Raw genomic sequence first — 13,243 nt, forward strand, 5'->3', positions numbered from 1 at the left:
TGGAGGATAGTATTGGACTGATAACATTGGCAGCACACCAGCCCCTCTGTGTCCAGAGTCTAACTGAACCAGTTCTGGCTGAGATATATAATGCTAAAATCTGCGCACTGATGCAGATTAAAAAGTAATCTTCTCTCCCCCAGCACTGGGGGACTTAGGCAAGTGCCTAGTCACGGGCCTGAGCCATGGAGACACGGGGCTGACGCTTATGATCATCACATATTTCTTACCCTCCCAAGCTTCAGGCTCATCCCTCCAGTGCAGAGAAGCATGCACAGCCACAGAACCACACAGCCACCCCCAGAGAATATGGGACACAGCTAAGCTCCATAGCCCAGCCCTCAGGCAGCTGATTTCTGCAAAAAGATTAGATCTGCCCAGATTTCCCACGATTTCAGCACAATAAATGCCTCCTGGTGACCACAGGATTTCATAAATATAAATGCTACTACTGTGCATAGCTCACATACTGAGATGCAGCCGCCTCTGGGGTGGGGCACAGGGGCTCTCTATTCAAGGATCCCTCATCCAGCCCTGAGATGCAGCCGCCTCTGGAATAGAGCACAGGGGGATGGCTGTTTAACAGCCGAACGTGTGTTTGTGACAGGGAGTGGGGAAGGACAGTGAATTTAATTTAAACCCTAAGGGGGAGAAGATTTCAGAGCTGCATTGGGGCATTAGGACCAGCACTGACTGGGAGGGGAGACTGGCCCGCTACTGAGCCCCTCCCCACAGCACCCCCTAGCACCACGCTATGGCATTGGGGTCAGCCCTGACTGTGTCCCATGCCTGTGGGGCCCCAGCCCAGCCCTGCTGAGCGTGGGAGTCCTGGCTAGACACATCCCAGAGCTGGGCACAGGCTGCAGCTATTCTAGGCCCTGGTGTCCCCTGGGCCCTATACTGGCAGGCGGGCCCAGCTAATTACAGCTGCAGAGATTAACCTTGCCATGCAGAGGTGTGGGGGGAGGGAGCAAGGGACTCCTGAAGGGTGCGGGAGGGAGGGGAGCAAGGGAAGGGTCCATGCACTGGGCCCAGGACTCCTCAGCCCCCTGCCCTCCTCCTCCCCCCACAGCTGGTGCTGAGACTCTGCAGGGGCGGGGCAACCGACTTTGCAATGGGATTTTCTCACTAATCCCCTGGGGCCTCCCTTGATTGGCTCAGTTAGACACTGGGCTGTGGGTCAGCCGGACACAGCAACTCCTCCCAGCGGAGCCATGTGCCCCCCCCCCAGCTGATAACAGGGAGCACATCCGGGATGAGCTCCCCCCTGGGACAGAGCCACAGGCAGCATCAGAGGAGGTACGGGCACTGCCCCCATCTCTCCACACAGGGACTAGCACAGCTCCTCCCCACCCCCATAGGAACCAGCACAGCCCCCCCGCATAGGAACCAGCACAACCCCAACTGTCACAGCATGGCCCCCACCCTCAAAGGAACCAGCTAGGGTGACCAGATGTCCCGATTTTATAGGGATAGTCCCAATTTTTGGGTGTTTTTCTTACATAAACTCCTATTACCCCCCACCCCCATCATAATTTTTCTCACTTGCTGTCTGGTCACCCTAGAACCAGCACAGCTCCCGCCCACACCCATGGGAACCAGCACAGCCCCCTCCGCCACAGCCCAACCCCCCCATTCCCATAGGAACCAGCACAGCCCCATCTGCCACAACCCAACCCCCCCGATTCCCATAGGAACCAGCACAGCTCCCCCCACAACCTCCACAGAGACTGCACAGCCACCACTCCCACCCCCACTGCAACTGGAACAACCCCACTACCGCCATACAGACCAGCACAGCCCCCCTTCACCATCCCTCCACAGGGACCAGAACAGCCTCCCTTCTCCACAGCACAACTGCCCACCCCCATAGGGACCAGCACAGCCCCCCTTCACCATCCCTCCACAGAGACGGGAACTATCCCCCTCCTCCACAGCCCAGCCCCCCATAGAGACCAGCACAGCTCTTCCCCTCTGCTGCAGCTGCCACCCTTCCCACCCAGCAGAGACCAGCACTGCTGCCCCCTGCCAGCCCCATCCCCCAGGGACCAGCACAGTCTTGAGTGACGCGAGTGCCTGGGCATCAGGGTGACACTCCTTGGCCTGGGCCATGCAGGAGGTCGGCCTAGGGGCTCTAAAGGACCCTTCTGGCCTTAAGATATATGAATGAACCTACGACTCCCTCTGTTCTCCACGCACACCCACCAACCACCCAGCCTGCATGCTCATCCACGCCACCGTCTATCCGCCCATCCCCCCTCCCATCCCACACACTCACCAGCAGGAACTGGGGTGTTGCTGCCTCTGAGGGTGAGGGGTGGAGCTGATTAGGGGTACTGCTGGAAGAATGGGGTGGAGCTGACAAGGTGAGTGCAGGGGTGACCCCTGCTGGGGCAGAGCCCCCTGCTCCCAGGGTGGGGCAAGCAGGCCCTTGGGGCTCCCTGTGGGTGCAGTGTATCAGGGACCAGCCCAGGTGGGAGCTGACTCATCCCTGCCTCACCCCACAGCCCTGGAGCACAGGCAGCTGAGCTGCGCCAGGTATGGCAGGAGCTGTGTGTGCGGGAACACCAGGCACGGGACCGGAACCGCCAACTGCTGCGGGACTTTGGTCACCTGGAGACCCAGCTGGAGCTGCTCTGGGCCAGGACAGATGCCGTAAGGAGGAGGAAGGTGAGACGGGCTCAGCACCAGGACATCTGGTGATCACAGAGAGCCCCATCTGGGGAGAGTCAGATTCCGACAGGGGACAGCACCCCAAGAAAAATAGACTGAGTCAGGACTCCTGGCTTCAAGCCCGTGTTCTCAGAGGGGAGTGGTGCCTAGTGGTTAGAGAGAGTGGGTGGGCGGGGGTGAACTCCTGGATTCTATCCACCCAGAAAGAGGATGGTTTAGCACCACCAGTGCAGAGAGCGGGTGGAAATCAGTAATTCCATGGGGCAGGAGAGGATGCTGAGACACCCAGGAAGGAATTCAGCCCTGGGGGATCCAGATGGGGCCTGTGGTGGGACCAAGGGCAGAGGGTCTCATCCCTATCTTGCTCATCTCAGGTGGACTATGGCAAATTTCTGCAGCGGCTGCTTCTTCACCCAAGGATGGAGGCAGGGAGCCCTGGCCAGGTCCCTCAGCACCAGGTAGGCACAGCCTAGTCACACTAAACCTCCTGGGCGAGAGGGAGTTGGCACCAGAGTGTTGGGGCATTGAGGCCAGCACTGACTGTGAGGGGAGAGTGCCCCCCCCCTTCCTGCAGCCCTTCTCTCTCCCCACAGTTCTTGGGTTCTTCACCTCACCCCCCCAAAGCACTGGCCTGGCCTAACCCTGCTTCGCATGAGCTCTGCCTTGAAGCATGATGGGTTCTGGAATCATCCAGATACTCGGTTGATTTCTCTTCCCCCTCTCCCCAGGACTGGGCGTCCGCCTGGACATTGGACCTGCCTCTGCGCTCACGCTCTGGGAGACACCTCCCTGACCCCACACAGTGGATGAACCATCAGCAGTATCGGACCTGGGGGCCTCATCCCATCTCCCCGACACAGTCCCCAGAGCCTGCTGCCTTCCTTGAATCCACAGGGGCAGGTGGGGCTGGGTCCATGGAGGGTAAGGAGATAGCCCTGTCCCTGTTCTGTGCCGCTCAGACTGGAAGCCCACCCGGACTCCTGGGTCCTCCTGTCCCTGGCCCTGCTGATGCCTCTTTCTTCTCTGCCCCCTAGCAGCCAGGCCCACAGGGGTCCCCCATGGCACACCCTGGCTCCACAGAGGTCCCATCGCCAAGGACCATGGCTACAGGATGCTGGCTGCTATGCCCCATCAGGAGTCATCCCTGCTTCTCCCCCAACATCGGCTTGGCTTTCCCAACACAGCTGAATCAAAGGGTGCGCCTGGGGAGCCCATGTGGGTGAGGGACAGGACTCTCCTGGGTGGCAGTGCTCCAGGCGCCCCCCTGGCACCCGCAGCAAGAGGAGATCTGCTCCTGGTGGGGAGGCCCAGGGTCCTGTCCTGAGAAGTGGGGAGTCCAGAGGGGAGCAGAGCGGGGATGGGCACATGGAGGGTGCAGCACATCCTGGAGAATGGGCCACCGGGTGCCATCAGCCAGCCTTGTCCATGCAGCACTTGAGGGGAGTGGGGGTGTGGGAAGAAGGGGGCATTATGGGCTGAGAATGGGGAGTGGGGTAGCTGGGTGGCTAATGTGTCTCTGGAGGGTCAGGGCCGGCTCCAGACCCCAGCGCGCCAAGCGCGCGCTTGGGGTGGCATTTTGCCGGCAGGGCAGCAGGCGGCTCTGGCGGACCTTCCGCAGTCATGCCTGCGGGAGGTCCACCGGAGCCACGGGACCAGCGGACCTCCCGTAGGCATGACTGTGGAGGGTCCGCTGGTCCCGCGGCTCTGGCGGACCTCCCGCAGGCATGACTGCGGAAGTTCCACCGGAGCCGCGGGACCAGCGGACCCTCCGCAGGCACGTCTGCAAGAGGTCCCCCGGAGCCGCGGGACCGGCGACCGGCAGCACGCCCCCTGCGGCATGCCGCCATGCTTGGGGCGGCCGGATTCCTAGAGCCGCCTCTGTGGAGGGTGGGGGGGCTCTGTGGAGCAGGGGTGGGGTCCAATCTGCAGGGGTTCAATCCCCCAGCCTTCATCCAGTCTCCCGGGAGGAGCCCTACCTCTTTGCCAAGCCCTAGGCATGGCATTTCACAAGGCTGAGCTCTGCAGCTCTCTGTCTCTGAGGGGGTGGCTAGAGCCCAAAGGCCCCTTCTCCCCACGCTCTGCAGCGAGTCCACCTGCATGGAGTCTCCAGCGGGGGCTTCCCCCCTCCAGGCATCATTCGCCTGCACGCCAGGATCAGCTCAGCCTGGGAAAGGCAGGGGGCCGAAGCAGCCAGATTTGCTGGAATCCTGTGTGGGGCAGAAACTCAGCCCTCTGACCTGCCCCCAGGCCTCTGGCCTTTCAGAGGTGGCTCCCGCTGCCTGGAAATCCTTCTGCCATATTCCACCCAGGGGCCAGCCTTCTGCCAGCTTGTGAAGGGAAAGGGGAGCCCTCTTCGGCCTGGCAGGTCTCCCGCAGCAGCCTCACCTCAGCTCCTGCTGCCCCTCCAGTTTGACACTGGGAAGCCCTGAGCCTCGCAAGCAAACCCCCCTCCCACTAGCCTGGGCAGCAGCCTCTTGTCCCAAGCCTCGCTGGTCAGCCAGTTAGCCACAGCTGCGGGGAGCTAGCCTGCCCTTACCGACTGTGGCAGAGCAGGGTTTATACACCCCACTCAGGGCTCCTCCTTGCTACCCCATTTCAATGTGTCTTCACTGCAGGCACCTTAACCAGGGGTCAGCCCCGTTTGGGGTTAGAAACTCGTTGAGTCCCAACTGATCCAGGCTGCTCCATTGGAGCAGGGGAGAGTTACCTCGGCACCATGTCTCCCACCCTCTGGGACCTCCTCCCATCCATCTCTCCGGGGCTGAGGCACCAGCTGTCCCAAGGGCAAGCCCGCTGGACCTGAGGGCTGAGCCCCGCCACAGGCACATCACCCTCCATATGGGTTAGCCCAGAGGCCTTCTCCTTATGAGCCTCAGGTCTATCCAGGCCTGATATTCTCTCTGGAGGTGCAGGCCCCAGCCAGTTACACCCCATTGTCCTGGCCCGCGAGCGGCTTGCCTGCCCACTCATGCCCTATTCAGCTACAGCCTTGCACCGCAGGACTTTAGGATTCCGCGACCAGGGCCGGCTTTAGGCCTATTCCACCAATTCCCCCGAATCAGGCCCCGTGCCTAAGAGGGCCCCGCGCCCAGTGAGAATCCCTTCCCTGGCTAGAGGCGCCTTCTTAATTTCTACTCAACCGGTGGCGCTCTGGGTCTTCGGCAGCTCTTCAACGGTGGGTACTTCGCTTGCTCCGGGTCTTCGGCAGCGGCTCCTTCAGTGCCGCCGAAGACCTGGAGTGAGTGAAGGACCCGCCGCCAAAGGCTCGGAGCACTGCTCGGTGAGTACAAGCCCCACGTGTTTTGTTTTTTTTTAAAGTCATCCCTGCCGGGGCCCCGTCAAAACTGTTCGAATTGGGCCCCGCACTTCCTAAAGCCGGCCCTGCCCGCGACAGGAGCCAACCTCAACAGGAGTCAACCATTCCCCCCAGTTCAGGTTTGCCCTAAGCCCCCAAGTGACCCACTTGTGCGGCCCCAACTTGGGCCAGTCCCCACCTTTGTTTTTTACTCTGAGCCAGACCTACTGTCTATGATCTCATCTGCCGAATGACCCGTGCTACACAGCTCCCGATCCACTAACCACAGCCTGAGCTCACGCGAGCAGATTCCACAGAACTGGTCTGGCCCCCCAAGCTCTGACAAAGCATCCAGCGCAGTGACACCTGCCTGTTTACCCCCTTTGTGGCAATATCTCCCATCAGAGTGGCAACCCCCTATACATCCCCCTGGGTCTGCTGCACACCCCAGACCCTTCTCCTGCGATGAGCCTAAGGGGGCAGTTCACACATAAGCAGTAAGGCCTTTTGGAACCATCCCTAGACCCCAGTATGGGCCCCTACCATTTGACAGTACAACCCAAGGCTCTGGGACCTGGTGAGGGAGTGAGACAGCAGAGTCAGTCTGCAGGGGAACCCGCTTCAGATGACAAGGCAGGAGAGAGATGGAAGCATTTACGGGTTCTGAGTTCAGCGCACACAGTGACAAGGAGTCCAAAGGAGTCGGAGAGCTGTGGCACTCGCCCTGGGAAAGGCTAAGCTTGGGGCTGGCAGAGAAATAGGGGTCCTCCCAGGAGACTGGGTAAAGGCCAAGGCAATGAAGCCTTGCAGATCAGTGACAGGGTGGCTTAGCGGGCTCTGTGGGGTGGCAAGGCTTGGGGAGGGGACTCGGGGGGGGGGGCGCTGGAGGGGGTCTGCAGGTGGCGGGGTGGGGGGAGGCTCTGTGCTACAAGTGAGCTGCTTGGGGCCTTTGCTTCCCTCCAGGGCCTGGCACAGTTGCTGGCTCTGCTGCAATCCTGTGGCATGGATCTGGGAAGGGATCGGGCACTTCGCTGGGCAGCCCTGGGCCATGCCCAGCCTGGCAGCTGTAGCCTGTACCAGCTGCGCTCCCCTCCCTTCCAGGGACTCGCCCCCAGCCCACGCAGACCAGGGCACGTGCAGGAGCTAGGATATACGCTGAGGACACTGCCAGCTCTGGGGTGAGGCAGCGACACCGGGCAGCTAACAGGGCCTCCAGGAGGCTGCTGTGGAAAGAAGCCTGGGAGCAGGACAGCACAGAGACAGCCTGTGAGGAGTCCTGGGACAGGTACCTCCCTGGAATCCCCCCAATGTTCCCAGCCATTGAAGAGAACCCCGAAGGATGGTGCATCACCCATTCCAATATGCAGCCACCTTTGGGGTGAGGTGCGGGGGCTGTTTATACAGGGATCCCTTGCCCTGCACTGAGATGCAGCTGGCTCTGGGGTGGGGCACCGGGCTGTTTATACAGGGATCCCTTGCCTGGTGCTGAAATTGCAGACATCTCTGAGGTGGGGCACTGGGGCTGTTTGTACAGGGATCCCTCACTCTATGCTAAGATGCAGGTGCCTCTGGGGTGGACCACAGGACTTGTGCCTAGCAGTCTCATCCTGTGCTCAGACTCTGTCTCTCATCCCTAGGGTCCCAAGACTGTGGTGCAAGGAGAAGCCAGGAGGAGACACCACAGCCCTGGATAAGGGGGGGAGCAGGAGCTGGTGCCAGGAGCCATGGGGGGAGCAGGCAGGGGATGACAGGCCAGAAGAGTCTCAGGGGAAGCCAAGACGGAGGCTGAGTGTCAGAGTGAGACAGCCTGGGGGGAACAGGGATTGCGGAGAAGGGGCGCAGCTGAAGGGAGAGGGAGGGCAGGTTCCCATCCAGGGGGTAGGGCAGCTGGAGGGAAGGGAGGGACGCTCAGCCCTGGGGCAGACACAGACGGAGGAGAAGGAGGAGGAGGAGGAAGGTCTGGCAGGGGGGGTGGGGGGCCAAGAGAGGGAGGAGGATGAGGAGGGGAACGAAGGCCTGGTGGGGAGGCAGGGGGGCCAGGAGACAGGGGAGAAGGATGAGGAGGACAATGGTGAGGAAGTCTCTGGAGGGGCAGGGGAGGAGGAGGAGGAGGAGGCAGAGGGGAGTGGGAGCAAGGAAGGCTTCACTTTGGAGTGTGTCCAGGCATCAGCAAATGGGGGAGAGGATGAGGAAGGCCTGGTGGAGAGGAGGGGCCAGGAAGAGGAAGGTCTGGCAGGGAGTCAGGGGAACAAGGAGGAGGAGGAAGGCCTGGTATGGGGGCAAAAGGGCCAAGAGGGTGATGAGGATGAGGAGATGGAGGGTGAGGAAGGCCTAGCAGGTGGGCAGGGGAGTGAGGAGGAGGAGGGCAGCAAGGAAGAGGAAGGCCCGTCGAAGGGGCTGGGGGGCCAGGATGGGGCCGAGGAGGAAGAGGAGGAAGGTCTGGTAGGGTGGGGGGGCCAGGAGCAGGGTGAGGAGGAGGAGGGCAGCGAGGAGGAGGAAGGCCTGGAGGGGCGGCAAGGGGGTCAGGAGGGAGGAGAGGAGGAGGAGGGCAGCGCGGGCCCGGCGGTGGGGGGCACAGAAGGCCATGTGCAGGAGGAGGATGCAGACAGCGACTTGGTGCTGGGCGCCCTGAGAGCCGGTGCCCAGGGGGGCCCAGGCACTGTTGAGCAGGGCAGGTGAGTCCTCTTCTTACCTGCCCCCCCGCCCCCCTCGGGCCATGAGTCCCAGTGAATCCTCCTCTTCAACCCGTCTCCCCATCTCATTTTAGGGGCCGTGGCAGAGAGACCCCTGCCTGGGACAGCCACACCCCAGAGTCCCCACAGGGTGAGTGAAGAGGCTGGTATCCCCCCACTCGGCATCCCTGAGTTAGACCCACAGCCCATCCAGACCAGAATTCCAGCCCAGCCACCACCGGTCAGACCCAATGGCTGGTATCCCCCTCGGTCCGACCCCTGGGCCCGGCCAGCCTGGTATCCCCGCTCGATCCGACCCCTGGGCCCGGCCAGCCTGGTATCCCCTTCGGTCCGACCCCTGGGCCCGGCCAGCCTGGTATCCCCCCTCGATCCGACCCCTGGGCCCGGCCAGCCTGGTATCCCCCTTCGGTCCGACCCCTGGGCCCGGCCAGCCTGGTATCCCCTTCGGTCCGACCCCTGGGCCCGGCCAGCCTGGTATCCCCCTTCGGTCCGACCCCTGGGCCCGGCCAGCCTGGTATCCCCGCTCGATCCGACCCCTGGGCCCGGCCAGCCTGGTATCCCCGCTCGGTCCGACCCCTGGGCCCGGCCAGCCTGGTATCCCCGCTCGGTCCGACCCCTGGGCCCGGCCAGCCTGGTATCCCCCTTCGGTCCGACCCCTGGGCCCGGCCAGCCTGGTATCCCCCCTCGGTCCGACCCCTGGGCCCGGCCAGCCTGGTATCCCCCCTCGGTCCGACCCCTGGGCCCGGCCAGCCTGGTATCCCCCCTCGGTCCGACCCCTGGGCCCGGCCAGCCTGGTATCCCCGCTCGATCTGACCCCTGGGCCAACCAGCCTGGTATTCCCGCTCGGTCCGACCCCTGGGCCCGGCCAGCCTGGTATCCCCGCTCGATCTGACCCCTGGGCCCGGCCAGCCTGGTATCCCCCCTCGGTCCGACCCCTGGGCCCGGCCAGCCTGGTATCCCCCCTCGGTCCGACCCCTGGGCCCGGCCAGCCTGGTATCCCCCCTCGGTCCGACCCCTGGGCCCAGCCAGCCTGGTATCCCCGCTCGATCCGACCCCTGGGCCCGGCCAGCCTGGTATCCCCGCTCGGTCCGACCCCTGGGCCTGGCCAGCCTGGTATCCCCACTCGGTCCGACCCTTGGGCCCAGTCAGCCTGGTATCCCCCCTCGGTCTGACCCCTGGGCCTGGCCAGTCTGGTATCCCCCCTCGGTCTGACCCCTGGGCCCGGCCAGCCTGGTATCCCCCCTCGGTCTGACCCCTGGGCTAGGGTTGCCCACTTTCCGATTGCAGAAAACCAAACACCCTTTCCCCGTCTCTGCCCCGCGCCTTCTCCAAGGCCCCACCCCTGATCACTCCATTCCCCTGTGCCTCCATCGCTCGCTTTCCCCCACCCTCGCTCACTTGCTCATTTTCACTGAGATGGGTAAGGGGCTGGGGTGCAAGAGGGGGCTCAGGGCTGGGGCAGGGGTTTGGGGTGCAGGAGAGGGTTCGGGGTGTGGGCTTCAGAAGGGAGTTTAGGTGTGGGGGGGCCTCAGGGTTGGGGCAGGGGATTGGGGTGTGGAGGGGATGCGGGGTGCAGGCTCCGGGCAGCACTTACCTCAGGTGACTCCCCGAAGCGGCCAGCATTTTTCTCCAGCTCCTAGGCAGAGGCATGGCCGGGGGATCTACATGCTGCCCCTGTCTGCAGGCCCACACCCTCCCCACCCCCAACTCCCATTGGCTGCTGTTCTGGGTCAATGGGAGCTGCAGAGCTGGCGCTCAGGGCGGGGGCAGCGCGCGGAGCCCCCGTGGCTGCGCCTCCACCTAGGAGCCAGAGGGAAATGCTGGCTTCTTCCAGGAGCTGCACAGAGCCAGGGCAGGCAGGGAGCCTGCCTTAGCCCGGCTGCGCCACTGACTGGACTTTTAATGGCCCAGCCAGTGCTGACCAGAGCTGCCAGGATCTCTTTTCAACTGGGAGTTGCGATTGAAAACTGGATGCCTGGCAAACCTAGGCCCAGCCAGCCTGGTATTTCCCCTGGATCAGATCTAAGGTCCCTCAGCCTTATATCCCCCCCTCCTTTGTCCCAACGCTGCCCCCAGTCCAGCCCCTGCCACCCCACCTGAGAATTTCAGCTTCTGCATCTCCTACTACAGATCTAGGACAGCTTTCAACCTGCGGGGAGGAAGAGGAGGAGGAAGAGGAGGAAGCAGAAAGTGAAGGGGATGAAGACATAGAAGCTGCTTTGGCTCCCCAAGGAAATGCAACAGAACCAAGGTGGGGATCGACCATGAATCCTGTGTTCCCCATGTCTGAGTGTGGCACTAGGGGGCGCAGTGCTGCAGGGAGCAGGACAGGTGCGCCATAGGGGGTGCTATCCCCTTGGAGTCAGTGCTGAACCCTAGGGGGCGCTATGCTGCAGGGAGTGGGGTCGGGACTCAGTAGGGAGCACTCTCCCCTTGCAGTCAGTGCAACAGGCTACACACAGGTATAAAGAGGCTGGAGCAGAGGCAGAGAATTTCCTTCCCTTTCCCAGCCCAGGTTAATGAAAACACCCTGATCCCAGAATGCCCTCTACTTGCCCAAGGCTGAATGGCAGCAATACAGATTTCTCTGCCAGGGGAGATGCCTGTGGCTGCAGACTGGGTGTGCAGTCTGGCTCATGCTCCCCCATGTGTCAGAGGCCCTGTATGGCCTACAGTCCCTGGGGAGGCCCCTCAGTGTGAATTTGCAGCAAACATCAACAGAGGAGGGGCTGGACAGAAAGGTCTCTGCAGGGTGAGCAAAGCCAGGCCAACCCTGCCCCCAGCTCAGCGAAACATGATTCCTAGTACAGTACAAGAAGAGGGGTCTAGTGGTTAGAGCAGGGGGGCTGGGAGCCAGGGCTCTGGGGTTCTGTCCCCAGCTCTAGTAGGGGAGTGGGGTCTGGTGGGTTAGAGCAGGTGGATTCCAGGGTTCTGCCCTTGGCACTAAGTGGATAAGTAATGGGGGATTATGGAACAAGTTGCCCCCCCAAGGGACTAAGCATCGTCCGTCTGCTCTGATATAAATGCAGAGCAGCATGGCATTTACACCACACGCCACCAGACCAATCCGGGCACTGCACACACATTTCTCCTGCCCGGGGAGGGGAGGAGAGGGAATGCATCGCAAGGGTACCAACCTCAGTGCACGGCTGGGAGCAGCCCTGATACCGTGGTGACGAGTGTGGGATCAGCACCTGAACAAGGCAGAGTAGCTGGTTAGGCTCTCGGCAGGAGCTGGCTGCTGAGCCCCCGCCATGGTCTGCCCTTTGCAGGATGAAGAGGAGAACGTCGGAGAGCCATGAGTGGAGGAGAGGCAGCCAGAGGAGCCCTCGCTTGGAGGAAGGGTCAAGGAAAGTCAAGGTGGTTGAGGCGCCACCCACCAGCACCACCCAGTGGCCAAGGTACAATGGGCAAAAGACAGGGCAGGTTCTGTAGACAAAGTCCAGTCCAGCTCTTCCCTCCTCTCAGAAGGACGAGCTGGAGTCTTTCCAGGGAATCCAGTTCCGTGGTTGGTGATGGGACATGGGGCCTTTCCCTTCTAGAGGGCACCCGCTCTGATCTGGCCCCAGGGTGGGTGTGACATACTGGGGAGCAGTCCAGAGCAGTGAGGGGTTGCCAGGCAACCTTGGGTCTCTTGCTGCAGAGGCTCCCATCTGGGCTGCTCACAAACAGCCTTCCAGCATGCAGATCATACCCTGACTGTCTGTGTGTAACTGCAGCCTGCCAGCCACGCTTGGGTTGCACTCTGGCTTTTACCAGCCTCAGCTACCTCTGCTGGGTGACCCCAATAAACTCCCAGTCCCAGATTCCACCCCCAAATGTATGTCCTATACTGCCCAGCCCTCTCTTGGACAGTCCAAATATATTAAGTCCGTTATTCCTTTAAGAGAGTAATATACACACAACTTGCCATCCTGTATGGCGTTACCCAGACACTTCAACTTAAACACATTGGATTAGATAAAACAATAAAACACGTTTATTAACTGCAAAGAGATTTCAAGTGAGTATGAGCAAGGAGGCATAGGAGTCAGAAATGGTTACAAGAAAAATAAAGATAAAGCACTTTCTAGTGCTGACTTAACCAACTATAGAAAGCAAAGTTTCTCACCACATGCTTCCAACAGCATTGCTGACCGAACTCTTCCGGTCAGGACCCCTTGGAGGGTTGCCAACCTCTCCCCCAGTGTCCAATAGCTGTTTCCTTTGTCTTCCCAGGGGCGGAGAATGAGATAGGCAGGGAGGGTGGTCTGGGGGAGGGGGCTGTCCCTCCTTTTCATAGTTTCAGTCCTGCTTTGAAAAGCATTTCCAGCTGTGAACCAAGAGGGGGGGGGGGTCTAGTGGAGGAAGGAGACCTGAGGCTGTTTCTTAAGATGCAGATCTCTTTGTCCTGTCTCCCTTTCCTGTGATAACCCATCAGCCTTGCTGACGTCTGGCTGGGGCGTAGGCTTGCACTTTGGTCATAGCTACACTAGAGAGTTTACAGCAGTGCAGCTGCACCGATGGCTGTAAGCTCTCCAGTGTAGCCTGAGCGGCAGTAGCTATGTCTGCAGGAGAAGCTGAGCGACCCCCTGTGTGACAT

General features: G+C 61.4%; 1 protein-coding gene across 1 annotated transcript; it reads left to right on the top strand.

The window, feature by feature from the left end:
• The first annotated feature begins 1,255 nt into the window (after window positions 1-1,255).
• On the top strand, window positions 1,256-12,892 carry LOC123374024. Its single transcript, XM_045023417.1, has 10 exons — window positions 1,256-1,299; window positions 2,508-2,670; window positions 3,048-3,131; window positions 3,402-3,594; window positions 3,711-3,892; window positions 8,435-8,643; window positions 8,736-8,791; window positions 10,792-10,912; window positions 11,934-12,062; window positions 12,880-12,892. Exons 1-10 carry the CDS (start codon window positions 1,256-1,258, stop codon window positions 12,890-12,892), a joined length of 1,194 nt encoding a protein of 397 aa, XP_044879352.1.
• The last annotated feature ends 351 nt before the right edge of the window (window positions 12,893-13,243 follow it).

Source organism: Mauremys mutica, chromosome 7 (genome assembly GCF_020497125.1).
Source record: "Mauremys mutica isolate MM-2020 ecotype Southern chromosome 7, ASM2049712v1, whole genome shotgun sequence".
Lineage (NCBI taxonomy): Eukaryota > Metazoa > Chordata > Testudines > Geoemydidae > Mauremys > Mauremys mutica.

What these genes read in the sequence shown, in the direction of transcription:
- LOC123374024 (XM_045023417.1), top strand. Translation starts at nt 1,256, where the DNA reads ATGAGCTCCCCCCTGGGACAGAGCCACAGGCAGCATCAGAGGAG. An exon ending in CACAGGCAGCATCAGAGGAG is followed by an intron (nt 1,300 to 2,507) that starts GTACGGGCACTG and finishes CTCACCCCACAG; the next exon opens with CCCTGGAGCACAGGCAGCTG. An exon ending in GCCAGGTCCCTCAGCACCAG is followed by an intron (nt 3,132 to 3,401) that starts GTAGGCACAGCC and finishes CCCTCTCCCCAG; the next exon opens with GACTGGGCGTCCGCCTGGAC.